This window comes from Myiozetetes cayanensis, unplaced genomic scaffold (genome assembly GCF_022539395.1).
Source record: "Myiozetetes cayanensis isolate MyiCay16 unplaced genomic scaffold, myiCay2020 scf29, whole genome shotgun sequence".
NCBI lineage: Eukaryota > Metazoa > Chordata > Aves > Passeriformes > Tyrannidae > Myiozetetes > Myiozetetes cayanensis.
In genome coordinates this window covers 5958338-5971593 of record NW_026087510.1, presented here as the reverse complement: position 1 = coordinate 5971593, position 13256 = coordinate 5958338, and the positions used below count along the sequence as shown (strand labels likewise).

General features: G+C 60.3%; 1 protein-coding gene across 1 annotated transcript; it reads right to left on the bottom strand.

The window, feature by feature from the left end:
- Positions 1–1684: 1684 nt before the first annotated feature.
- TMPRSS13 (transmembrane serine protease 13) lies at positions 1685–10702 on the bottom strand. Its single transcript, XM_050322776.1, has 13 exons — positions 10682–10702; positions 5439–5614; positions 5056–5159; positions 4230–4352; positions 4014–4143; positions 3754–3846; positions 3623–3666; positions 3211–3370; positions 2957–3129; positions 2455–2553; positions 2075–2217; positions 1814–1966; positions 1685–1699 (listed from the first exon to the last, which is right to left on the bottom strand). The coding sequence occupies exons 1-13, from the start codon at positions 10700–10702 to the stop codon at positions 1685–1687; spliced, it is 1434 nt and encodes a 477-aa protein (XP_050178733.1).
- Between the last annotated feature and the right edge of the window lie 2554 nt (positions 10703–13256).

Genomic DNA, 13256 nt, shown 5'->3' with positions numbered 1-13256 from the left:
TGGAACTCAGCAGGTTTGCCCAGGCCCCTTTCACATCTTATGAAGTGCAAACAGTCCCCTGGGCTCTGCACACCCTGTTCTTCACGGGCGGCTCCTGCATCCGTGGGAGGTTTCTGGGCTGCTGCTCTGGAAAGCGATTTGAGGTCAGGCTGACTCAGTGCTTCCCAAAAGGCAGCCACTCACTTTGTTACAGTTCAGGTCTGGAGCAGCCGCCCAGCTCCGCTCCAAATCCACCAGTGAAACAACACAAGGGTTTCACTCACCCCTCCCCGTCAGCAGGCAGGGGCAGCCCAGGAGAGGCGGGTGCTTTCTGCACACCTAGAGCCAGACTAGACCTGCTATCCCAAACTTCCAACACAAGCCACAGCTCTCTGCCTGCCCGTAGCCTTTCCCCTGGGAAGCAGTCAGTGCTGGGAACCCAGGGGATGCTCCCAGGAGCTGAGGGACCCAAGACACCCCCTTTTCTCCCAGCCACAAGCAGCAGCCCAGAGGGTGAAGGGCAGGAAGGGCCACTCCATCACGCGTACCCACAGGAACAGTGACAGCCAGGGACTCACCCTTTGCTCTCCAGCCCGTTCAGAAGAGCCATCTCCAAGTGGAACGCTACTAAAATGTTTATTAGAAGAGTGCAGGGTGGCCAGGCAATCCAGGACCCTTCTGCAGCTGAACTGGGGATGGGAGCAGCCAGCCCCTGCTCACCACGGGGATCTCCCACGGCACCTCACGTGCCCCCAGCGCTCACAAGGAGATGAAGGCACTTGCTTCCTCGAGGGAAAGGTGCTACTGAGCTCGCAGCAGGGGGATCCAGGGCTGGCTCACGCTGGGCGCTGCCCGGGAGGGTGGCTGCTCTGCATCACACTCCAACTTGGCCTTTGGCTGCTGCTGCTGGCTTCGGTCACACCTCCTGCAGCCACCCCAGGAGTGCAGATCTGCCCCACACTGCTGCCAAATCCTGCCCGGAGCAGGGCGGGGACCGAGGCCGGTTGTGCTCCCAGGGAGAGCTCTGGCTCAGACCAGACCCACGGCATGGAAAAATAAACAAACAGGTGTTCCTCTCCCGGGGACGAACACCGTGCAAAAGGCACTTCCTAAATCTATCCCCAAACGTGAGAGCACCGGCCGCTCCTCCCGGAGGATGGAATAACTGCACCCCGGGGCTCCCCTTCGTGGGAAAGCCATAGGTGTGGGCAGAGTGGGCACAGCTGCCCCATCCCACACCCCAAGGTGGCACAGCTGTGATCTGGCAAGAGGAGTGTCCCCTCCACGTGGGCACCCCACTGCCACTGACAGGCACCCTGCCCGCTGAGGGTGCCACAGTCCTGCCAGGAAGCACTCGTGACACCCCATCCAGACAGGTCTATTTACAGGAGAAGAACCACAGACATGGGACGAGGAGGTGCCCCCAGCCAGCACAGCCAGCTGCCAGCGTGGGCTGTGTCCCCCTGGGGCTGGCTGGGTGCTGTGCCCAGTGGCCACCAGGTCACCCCCGAGGCACCAGGAGAGGGCAGAGTCACTTCACAGGTGCTGTGTTTTCAGAGTTCGGGGGCAGCGACAGCTCCCTGGCTGCACGGACAGTCCAGAGAGAGGTGTGGCATGGGCTGGTAGCATCGTGCCCTGGCAGCAGCCCAGGGCAGTGCCTGTGCCAGCTGGAGAGGTACAGCCCAGGCAAGTGTCCGTGCCGGTTTTAGTCGTTCTCGCTCTGCAAGGGAGAGAGGGGAGAGCAAGGGTGAGGTGCCAGGGGCTGGGCTGGGAGGGTACAGCCCCTCTCCACGCACCAGGGCCTTCCTGCCCGAGCACAGCCCTGCCACCTCACCTCCATTTTGCTGTATATCCAGCTGAGGAGCTTTGTCACACGTGTGTAAACTCCGGGCTTGTTCTTCTGGCCACATCCTGTTCCCCAGCTCGTCACCCCGGCCACGTACCAGCGGCCATTGTCCTCGCAGACCAGGGGCCCTCCGCTGTCCCCCTGGCTCAGAGGGGCAGAGCAGTGAGGAGGGGAGACGGGGCATGGCCCTCTGCGGGTGCCCAGAAGCTGGGCAGCCCTCTCCTGGTGTGCCACGTGCCCCCAGCTCACCTGACAGGCGTCTTTGCCTCCCTGCAGGTACCCGGCGCACATCATCCTGGGGGTCAGGTAGCCCTCGTACACCTTGTCGCTGTTGCAGATCTTGTAGTCGATGAGCTTCACCTCGGCCTCCCGCAGCTTTGGGGACGTGTTATCTGCAAGGTAGGAAGAGCTGTGGGGCAGGGGGGGCCTCAGCCCCCCACAGCCCCCCGGCCTCTCTGCAGCAGCGAGGGAGGAAGCTCGTGTGTCTCGTGGGTCTTATTTCTGCAAAGCCTCACGGCTGGGGAGGGCAACCCCTGAGAGTTATCCCAGTGGGAACAGCCCTTGAGCAGCACAGCAGAGCTGTGCCCGTGGGCAGGAGCTGCCTGTTGGGAGCCTGCGCCCTCCCTCACCTTCATTCTCCCTGGTCTTCCCAAAGCCCGTGATGAAGCAGGACCTGCCGGTCTGGAATCGCTGGCCGTACATGGGGAGGCAGGCTGGGCGAACCTGGGCTGCAGGGAGACATGATGAAAGCCAGGCGAGGAGGGAGGGATGAGTCACCCAGGAGCAAAATAGCCGCTGTAGTCATGAGCCCTGCAGCCAGGGAGGAGTGTGGGGGGACAGGAATGGTCCCCTCTCTGCTCACCCCAGAAGGTCTTGCTGGCCCCATGTGGGACACAATGCTGGTGGCACAGCTGAGCTCATGGCTGCGTGTGACAGCCCCTTCCTGGCCATGGGACAGGCCAGGGAAAGCCACAGCAGAGTTGGATGCTCCAGGTAGCAGCAGCCCCACACATCCCAGGGTGTGGTTCCAAGGGGGCCCAAGCTGCCTCTCACTCCTGCCCATCCTCAGTGTCTCCCTGTCCCCCCAGACACCACCCCACAGCCAGGTCCAGGTAAGCTGTGAGGCCTCACCTGAGAGCGTCAGTGGCCTGGAGAGCTTCATGAGGGCGATGTCGTAGTCGTCGTGGTCGTCGCTGTAGTTGGAGTTGATGATGACCTGGGAGACAGGGACGCCCTCCATGGGTTGCTTCAGGTCCGACACCCCCCCGTACACCTTCCAGTCGTCCAGGATCTTCATGCTGTTCCTGGCAGGGCGAGATGGGGCAGGAAGGGGTAAGGCAGGGGGCTGTGGGGCTGGGCTGAGTGGGGCTGGCAGCAGCACTCACATGAAGAAGCAGTGGGCTGCCGTGAGCACCCACTGCGCGTCGATGATGGTGCCGCCGCAGATGTGGATCGGCCCGTACTGCACGCTGACCTGCCACGGCCATTTGTTCACAGAGGTTTCCTTTCCCCCGATGATCCGACCAGAGATCCTCTGCCCACAGGCTGGAGAGGGGAGAAAGGGGCTGAGAGGAGGGCTGGGAGGGGAGACACGCACACAACACCCCCAACCACCCGCAGGCACCACTTGTAGGGGCAGTGGGGACCAGGGAATGCAATCTTCATAGTTTTCTATTACCCAGTTTGCTAGAAAACACCCCATTGGCCCAACCCTGCACAGAGAAGGGAGGAAAGCACTCCTAAGCCTGGGGAAAGGCTCCCTGCCTGCCCTTGGCCATGAGCCAGCCAGCCCCTTACTTGTGCATCGGAGGGAGACGTACTTTCCCGTGAGACACTGTGAGCTGCAGGAGAGAGGAGAGAGACATGGCCTCAGCCCCATTCCTGCGGCACCAGGGCAGGGGCAGGCAGGAGGTGACGCTGCCTGGTACCTGTTGAGGCTCTGCTGGATGGTCTCTCGGTCATCAGTCACCGTGAGGCTCTTGCCAGAGACACGCAGGGGGATGTATTCGGTTTGAGAGACACTGGGAGGGAAGAGGAGAGGCAGTGACCATCTGCTCCCTGCCTTCTGAGCAGCACTGGCCATGCCACCTTCCAGCAGAAAAACACAATGCTGGCAGAAAGAGCACAGTGCCCAGGGGGCTGGCAGAGCCCCAGCGCCCGAGCAGAACCACCCATCCTCAGGAATTACTTCTGAAACCCCAGCTGCTGGCAGGTCTTTCTGGAGAAGGACTCGTTCCAGGCGCTGCTGCACACCGGCAGCCACTGGTTCTCGGTGCTGGAGTAGACGTGGAGCAAGGACTCCTCGGATGTGAAGCGCACTGTGGGACGGAGCAGGTGAATCAGGGGCATCCCCAGCACCCCGGGGCTCCCCTCACTCCCACTGCCCCAGCTCCCACAGCCTCACCACAGCCCAGCTCGTCGCTGCGCTGGGAGCAGTCGACGATGCCGTCGCAGCGCACGGCGCTGTCCTTGCAGCTCTCGGCGGGCTCCTTGTACACGATGCCCGTCTGTGACCGCCAGAACATAACTGGAAGCAAGAAAATGCTGTGGTGAGGCCAGGGCTGGCCGTGGGTGAGGGGGCTGTGACCCACCTGGATAGGCATCCGAAGATCCACCAGGCACAGGGGCGCTCCCAAACACCAGGCGTGAGCGTGAGCTGAGTTTGAGCCAAGAGTGAGAAGCTACTGGACACAGGGCTGAGGAAGGACTGGCCATCCTGAGCACCCCCCTGTGCTGCCCAGCTGCTGCAAGTCCCTCTCCCTTCACCCACTGAAACATGCATTCTGCCTGTGAGTGTTTCAAGCCCACCAGCTGGAGAATGGCAGCTGGAGCTTACCAGGATTAAAGGGATTCCCCGGTGTCCGTGTGTGTTCTGCCTGCAAACCACAATTTGTTTGGCAGATCCTGCCCAGGGGAGGGCGACTGTGGGTGCTGCTGGGGGGGCCCTGCTGCCCACCAAAGCCAGCCCAGCAGAAGGAAAGAACACTGCAGCCCCAAGCTCCCCAAACACTGCTGCCAGCCCAGGCAGCAGATCTCCTTTCCCTGTCTCCCATCTCTCCACCAGATGTCAGGAACACTCAGGGAATGGCAAGAGCACATTGCTGCCTCTGGGTCCAGGGGTTTCCCTCTGGCACTTCCCAGCACAGGTATCCCCAGTCCCTACTGACCCCCAGCCCCTCTGAGGACCCCTCCAGGAGCCCCGAGCCACCCTGGGCTGGGGCCCCACTCACACAGCAGGATGAGGGCGATGAGCAGCACGATGAGGACGGAGACGCAGAAGATGAGTGCAAGCCGCCGCTGGCTCATGCAGGGAGCTCTGAACATGGAGGATCCTGGCAGCAGGGCAGAGGCAGGGTCAGGGGGAGCAGCTGCCTCCCCAGGACACCCAGACCCTGCTACCCACCAGCTCCCCAGAGGACCCCTGGGATGTGGGAGAGCAGGGCCATGCACACCCCGCAGTGCCCCATGGTCACAGTCCTCCCCCTTGCCTCTCCCTGTGGCCAAGGCCTGTGCCAGCAACGGGCACAGACACCCATCCCTGCCTCCCTCCATCCCTCCCCAACCCGGGGGGGACCAGGGCCAGAGTGGCCAGAGGCCAGCCTGGGCCCCATCCTTACGTGTGCTCTCACAGGCCGTGCAGGGCGTCGGGGCCGGGCTGGCCTCGGGGCTGTAGGGTTTGAAGCTGATGCCCAGGACGCTCTCCCGGGGCTGTGGAGGTCGGGCGCTGAAGATGCTGCTGACCGTGGAGGCATGGAGGCTGGGAGGGACACTGCCCGGTGATGCAGCAGGCTGGGAGCAGAGGAGACTGTCACTGGCAGTGACTGATGCCCACTGGAGAGTCCCCCAGCTGCCACCCTGCCAGCTGTGAAGGCAAGGGCGACGCAGAGCTGAGCCCCCTGGCACCGCACTGAGCCCCCCCGCACTGCCAGCTGGGGCTGCTGGTGGCTACTCCTCACAGTGCCACGGACCTCGTGGAGAGTCACCACTCTGGTGCCCCTCTCTGAGCCATATCCCATCCAGGCTGGCCCAAAACCTCGTTGTCACGGAGCTTTTCCCCTCCAGGTGGGTGAATTCCCCAGACCCATCGCTGTGATCGGAGCAATCAGACAGGTATTTGGCACCGGGTCAGTCACTCCGTGGCCCAGATCCACAGGGCTAGTGCCCCAATTTATGCATCTATCCTTAATTAGCCATTTGAAAAATACAGTGTAATTTCCAGCTGTTATTTAGTAATACTTAATAATCGGTGTTTTCCAAGCCCTGAAACGTCCTGTACCCTGGAATGCTGCTCTGCAGTTGTGTCACTCCTAATCCATGAATTCGCAGAAGAATATGTATCTGTTTCCTTTCCTCAAGGTGCACTCTTCCAAGTGCTCCATCAGCTACAGAAGCCAGAGCCTCTCATTTTCCTTCAGAGAGGACCTGCTTACAAATCCCCAAATAAATGCTGTTTACTCTGCTTTTTCTAAAATCTCTGTAGGATGGATGGAGCTTGGAGAAACCTGGTCTACTGGGAGGTGTTCCTGCCCTTGTCAGGGAGTTGGGACTGGATGAGCTTTAAGCTCCTTCCAACCCAAACCATTATAGGATTCTATAATGCCACTGATGTCCCACAGAAGGGACACCCAGGAGAAGTGGAGCCATCACCCCCCCACCAGCATCACTTACCAGCCAGAGGTGGGCTCTAACACATCACTCTAGAAGCCTGTCTCTGATTCTTGGCACTGCAGCTGCTAGAGATCACCTTCCCCCAGGACCAGGAAACATCCCTTTCCCTGACAAGCCAGCAAGCAGCACCCGGGCTGGATCACGGCTCTGGGACGGGCAGAGGAGGGGACACGGGCAGAGGAGGGGACACGGGCAGAGGAGGGGCAGTGCTGGGAGCCATCATTGCCCTTCCAAGCTATTCCAAGGGGATTTTCTCTCCCCTCGCGTTTCCTGCCACATGGGAATCAGGACCCCTAATGGGCAGGTCTCGAGGCTGCTCCGGCTCACGCTCTGTAAATACGGCTGTGCCCTGCCTTGCAATGCGGTGGTGTAACTTCCTGGGCATTATCCGTGAGTCACAGCCCCGGCGTGGCCACGCGCTCTGCACACCAGGGACACACACACACCCCCTGCACTGTGCCTGGGGGGCTCATCACACCAGGGACACACACACACCCCCCCTGCACTGTGCCTGGGGGGCTCATCACACCAGGGACACACACACACCCCCCCTGCACTGTGCCTGGGGGCTCATCACACCAGGGACACACACACCCCCTGCACTGTGCCTGGGGGCTCATCACACCAGGGACACACACACCCCCTGCACTGTGCCTGGGGGGCTCATCACACCAGGAACACACACAAATACACCCCCCCTCCACTGTGCCTGGGGGGCTCATCACCCGCAGGGCCGGCGGGCACAGCACCCCAGGCTCCGAGGAGGCTGCCTGGCCACCCGCCCTGGCCAGCAGCGGGCTGTGCAGGGCCAGCCCCCGGCACTGCCGCCCGCGGGGCCCTTGGCAAGGCAGCACTAACATCTCCTGGCCGTGGGGAGCCTCGTCCCCACTCGTGTCAGGCTCCCCAGGCTCCTGTGTGTGACGAGGAGCAGAGGCACCTTGTGTTTCACAGCACCAGCCCACTCACCCCTTCCCCAGAACACGCCTGGCTCTGCCCAGCCTGCAGGCTGAGCTTTCCCTACACCTGGGTTTCCCAGCAGCCATGTGCTGCAGCCTGGCTTTCTCCCAGAGGTGCTGGGGAGTCCAGGAGAGCCCCTCGGTGTGCTCTGCTGGGAGCTGGGAGGGCTGGGGAGTGCCCCACGCTGCCCTTCCCTAATGAGCCTGAGCAGTCAGGCAGATGGGATTCAAGTTCTCACACACCCACACGGTGGGGCATCCCCGGGTACCCTCACTGCCCATTGTTAGACAGCAAACACAGAGAGCCAGAGCTGTGGCAGGTCCTGAACTGCTGATTTGCAGAAACAAAGCAATGTGTGGATGCCAGGAATCCTTCCTGGGAGAAGAATTTCTCCTGCCTACGTATAAATGAAGCTTTTTAAATACCCTTTTACAGTGGCATTTGTGTGCTATCTCCCTCTGTCTGGTATTTCACATCTCACCCTGCAGCAAGCACAACCCTTCACTTGTCAGACCAGCAGAATTACAATCCTCCAAAGGACAAACCTCTCCATCACACCAGAAAACACAGCCCAGCTTCCCCAGGGAGCCAAGGATGCTACAACACTTCCACCTTCAGTCTGCAAATATATCAAATTAACACCGAAGTACACCATAGGTCAAACTGCTCTGAACGCTCCTCAGCAGGAAGCACATGCCCTTTTACATTCAGGTGAACTTTCAGCTACTCCTTTCCTCAAAAGTTCAAAGTCCAAATAATTTTGTAGGCCTATCAGAGAAGCTAACAAAGCTTTTGCCACGGGCTCCAGGTAACCAGCAAACCTATTGTAAGGCCACTGTAGCAGAGAGAAAATAGCAGCGGTTTTACAAAGCTGCTTCTGTTAAGAGGAGCGCATAACCCCGGCGAGGGAGTGAGAGCTCCTGCCCACAAAACCTTTACTCATCCTTTGCTGGCTTTTGAGTAAAAGTCAGAGGCAGAGCCGAGCCCGTTTCACACGCGCGGCTGTGGTTTGAGGCCGTTCCCCGACGCCCTCTCTGCAAACGTTCCACCGCCAGCCCTGAGAGTGGTACGTGCCAAAGGCAGCTGTGGGGAGGGGGAGCACAGCCAGCCCCTGTTTGTGGCAGGGATGGATTTCAGACAACAGTGAGGAGGGATTCTGGGGACACACATTGGGATTCCTGGCCAGCTCTGCTCACACCGAGCTGGGGGACGAGTGGGTGGTGCCCGTCTGCAACACAAGCCCTTTGCTAAGCCTGTCAGGAGTGTAACCACCACCTCACTCCCTGCTCTGAGGCTCTGAGCAGAGCTGGGCAAAGCACCTGAACCACAGACAGCAGTGCTGAGATGCCCATCCCCTCTGCACTGTGAGCTGCCATGTGAGCTGCCACTGACCTGCAGCTCAGCTCCCTGCTGCGGAGGGAAGGCCCACAGATCCATGGCAGCAGAGGACAATCACCAGGGGAAAGGTGATCCTGGCTGGGCTGGAGGCTCAGGATCCCTGGGCAATGGGGAGGGAAGCAGGGAAGCCAGCCAGCAGTCACCCGCAGTTTCGGAGTGGGAGGGAGAGCGGAAGCCGGGTAACACCTGCGTGTTGCAACCGGACCAGGTCCCAACAGTGCCTTGGAGGAGCACAAAGACATGGGCAGCTACTCAGAATCTGGAGCATCAAGAGGGGAGGGAGGCAGCCTGCCTTAAATAAGCTGGAAGGAGCTGCCTCAGTAGCTGATCATCCCTCCCAGCTGAGCTCACTGCCCACCCTCAGCATCGCTCCCGGGTGCCCACAGGCCCGTGTCCAGGCTGGGAACCGGCTCCTTCACCTGCCTGTGAGCACCGATTGTCTGTGCAGACCAGCTCAGCCAGCACACAACAGAGACATTGTCCTGGCCAGGGACAAAGCCCTGCCCAGCCTGTGAGAGCCCTGATCCCTCCTGGTGACACAGTCCTGCTCGAGTGTCACAGCTGAGCGGGGCCTCCCTGGGAAGGGACAGACCCCAGCCCCAGAACAGGGCAGGGGCTGCAAGAGGACGCTGCCGAGGCCCTGATGCTGTGAGGGGGCAGCACATGGGGAAGTGAAATCCCAAAGCACACCAGGGCCATTTTGCAAGTGCAGGTGACAGGCCACTTTAATTGAGTCAGCCTGATGTGGCCAGGGACAGGTTGCCCTGTGCCAGTGTGAGCAGCCCTTTGAGTAGAGACCCAAAAATGTTCCAGGGGTTGAGCAGTGCCTGCTCACCCCATTCCACAGATGGGCAAACTGAGGCACGGAAAGACGAAGTGACTCCTGATGGCCCATTTAATCCAAGTGACAAAGCCAAGGTGGCCCAATGGGGATGTCCAGTATTGGGCAACTGTCTCTATACGTGGGCATCCCGGTTCCTGCCCTGCTGTCATCAAGATGCAGTGGTGCCACCTGGCTCAGGGCCTCCCAGAGCTGGGACCACTCTGCAGAGCAGTGCTGGGGTCAGGCTGCTCCGCAGACCCAGCCAGCATCCAGCATGAACCCTGTTCCTGGCTGGCACCCCCACGGCAAGGGGCAGGAGGAGGACGGTGTTACAGCTGGCCCTGCCTCCCCTCGAGCCCCATCCACCCCGTCACCGCCGGCTTTGCACGTCCCGGCCGGCGCTGGCACAGCCGGCAGCGCTCGGTACAGTAATTACCCACGGCCTCGCCCGGTGCCCAGCCGGGATGGATGTTTTCCTCATGACAGGCTGCTCAGCGAAGTCCCACATCCAAGGCTGAGCAGGTCCCAGTCAACCCAGCCCAAAAACTGCCCGCAGAGACGGCGAAGGAGAGCGGCAGGGCTGAGCCCACCAGTGCACTGCTGCCAGAGCGCTGGCGGAAAGTGCCGGAGGGCTCAGGAACTCAGCACGGCTCCCACGGGTGCCAAGCGGCACCAGATCCCACTGACAGCACCAACTGGTGCCCCCAGTTCACAACTCCAACGTGGCAAGGAAGGATGCTGGGGGCTCCGACACCTCCTTTGCCAGCACGGAGCTGGCACCGGGGATGCTGGTGACTGTCCCCCTCCCTCCCTGTGCCGAGGGGTGCCGGAGGCAACAGCCCTTCAGGCAGCTCACCCTGGCTCCCTCTCCCCACTGGCTGCTTCGAAGGCAACACCCTGGAGAGCAGGGAGGAGAGACTGGGCTCTCCACCAAACCCTGAGGAGAGCGGGTCCCTCCAGCCCCGGAGCACCCCCAGCGGGGCCGAGCCGGGGAGCTGCCCGCCCCTTACCTGAGAGGTTTTGCCGTCCATGGGCCGCTGCGGGCTGGGCTGGGCTCACAGCTCCGGCACGGCCATCCTGCGCAGCGCGGGGCCGAGCACAGCCGGGTGCCGCGGACGGGGCAGAATCTGTTTGGAGAGCGGCTCGTACGTCAGTGCCAGCGCCGAGGGAAACCAGTCCGACCTGCCGCCCGGCTCCACCGCTGCCTGTTTCCCAACTGCTCCAGGCACAGCATGCAAAACACCTGCCCCTGTGCCGGCCGGGCGCTCAGGGACGCGGGGCAGGGGCAGTGGGAGCCTGGCCGTGGCCAGAGGGATGGGAGTTTGGGAGCAGGTGAGATATCCCCTGGCCCCAGGGGACGGTGACATCCCGGTCTCCAGGAGTTCCTCGCTGCTCTCCTGGCTGCCCGCCCACCCAATTCCCCCCTTCTTCACTCTGTGCCCACCACACATTCACCCCCAACCTCTCCAGTCCAGCCAAGGGCTAAGCGTGCCAGCTGAGGATGGGAGAGGAGGGGGTGCATAGCCAGGAAAATGCCCAATCCCAGGAAAACCTCTCTGGTGTGACCCAGAAGTCAAGAATTCCCTGTTCCAAGGGAAATGAAATGCAGTTTCCCTCCAGTTTCTCTAGAGGCCTTTTCACTCCTTTACTAATGAAGTGATGCTTTTGCCAGCAGCCAGTAGCAGCCTCCTGCCTCCCCTTCAGGCACAAGCTGGGGATGACCAAGGACTCAGGAAGAAACAGATAAAATCATCCAGATTAAAAGAAAAAGGCCCAGCTCCATTGTGTGCTCTCATATCCAGACCCATGACCCTCACTGCCACACATTTCTCCTGGCATTATTCATAGAGTAGGTCCCTTATTCATCCAGCTCCCCACCCACACCTGCTCACTGGCAGGGCAGGAGACAAGCAGGGACATCCAAACTTGGAGAAAGCCTGCTGCAAAGCCCCTTCCTTTCAAGGCTGAAAAGCCTGTGCTGGATCCCACTGTCCCCTCCTATTCTGGGAATCCTGTCTTCCAAGGGGGGTTTCTGAGGCAGCCCTCACTCCACAGCACATTCCTCTGCAGTTTTCACAGGCAGAAGTGGGGTTGGGGTTTTCTTCTTTGCCTTTTGTGGTTCCTCTGTGCCTGTGCAGGCTGTGCCTGCTGGGTGCTGGGGCTGGCCAAGCACTGAGCTGCATCCCCAGACAGCCCTGAGCCAGCCAGCCATGTCCCCAGGAGCTGACACATCCTCTTCAAAAAGGGATTTTCAGAAAGCAGCTCCAGGTAACAACTCCAGGAATCATTCACTGCTTGCCGGTGTTTCTACAAAGCCACCTACAGAGAACAGCGTGTCTGGCCTGACCCCAGCAGCCTGATGGTAAATGTCAGCCAGCACAACACCTCCCAGGTGAAATCCTCACCCTTGCCTGCTGGTAACTGCTCCTGTGAGCCCTGCAGCACCCTCCTGGCCTCCCAGCTAGCACAGGGGTGATAATAGCACACACGGCCAGAGCCGGCTCCACCAGCCCAGCAGAGCCCGGCGGCTCCTCCGCGCTCCGCTCCAACCTCCAGGCACGAGGCAATTGGGAAGGGAAGAGGATCACTCTGCTCCTGTCCTGCAGCAGGGCTGTGCAGACCCAGCCCTCCGGCCCCAGTCCTGCACTGAACAGGGCAGCATCACTGCCTGACCCCTCTGTCACCCTGGGAAAACTTCCCGAGGGACACTGGCTAAGGAAGCTCAGACCCAGCTGTCCCTGGCCTGGGTTTCTCTGCAGTGTGTCCACCAGGAGGTATTTCAGGGTCAGCCACAGCTCACACTGCCCACCGTGCAGCAGCTCAGGTGCCAGCCCGAGTCCTGTGTCACTCACCATCCCAGCCTTCTGCAGAACTTTCACTTCTCCTCAGCCTGTTTCATTTTCCCTTAAATCACCAACCTCTTCTCCCAAGGCTCTGAACTGCCTCACCCACAGGACCAGCCTCAGGGTATCTTTTCCACAAAGCTCCCTCTTCCCTTGTTTTTGGTCCTGTTGCTTTTAATTGTCATTAGTTTACACAAAAGGCAAGCTGTGGCTTTGTGTGGGATGGGCTGTGCTTCATCTCAGGACTCCTAAGTTCAGTGGCTACCAGATCTGACTCAGGAGCTGATAGCAGAGTGACAGGACAGCAGCTGATCTGCCAAGGACTGGGGAATAAACCCAGGGCAGGGAGGGGATCTGCTGCTGGTGCTCTGGCCAGGCTGTGGGTTTGTGGAAACCCTTGGCCTTTAGCAGGGAGGACAAGTCAGGGAAAAGAGCACAAATCTTCCACTTACAGCATTTAAGACGATTCTTTAAGGAGGAACCTGAGGTCCTGCACCTCTGTGCCCACCAAGCCAGGCCTGACATGATGCTGTCTGAGCCTGTCCAGAGCACTTTTGGTTTCTCTTACTCTTTTCATCTGTGTCCTTTCCACTTATTCCCCGGCGGGAAATTCCTCTTCTTGCGGTGAATCACTCCCCATCACATGAGCGCCCCAGGAAAACCCTCAAGCAAGCTCTCCTGTAATCCCACCTGCCAGAAGGCAAAGCAGAGGACTCACAGCCCTCTGGGGGGTAATTCAGGT

Bases quoted from the DNA above. Each gene is read 5' to 3' on its own strand.
- TMPRSS13 (XM_050322776.1), bottom strand. From the start codon at position 10,702: ATGGACGGCAAAACCTCTCAG. The intron at 3,847-4,013 runs GTAATTCCTGAG...CTTCCCTCCCAG, and splicing joins CAGCAGCTGGGGTTTCAGAA to TGTCTCTCAAACCGAATACA. The intron at 2,218-2,454 runs GTGAGGGAGGGC...CCTACCTTGCAG, and splicing joins GAAGACCAGGGAGAATGAAG to ATAACACGTCCCCAAAGCTG.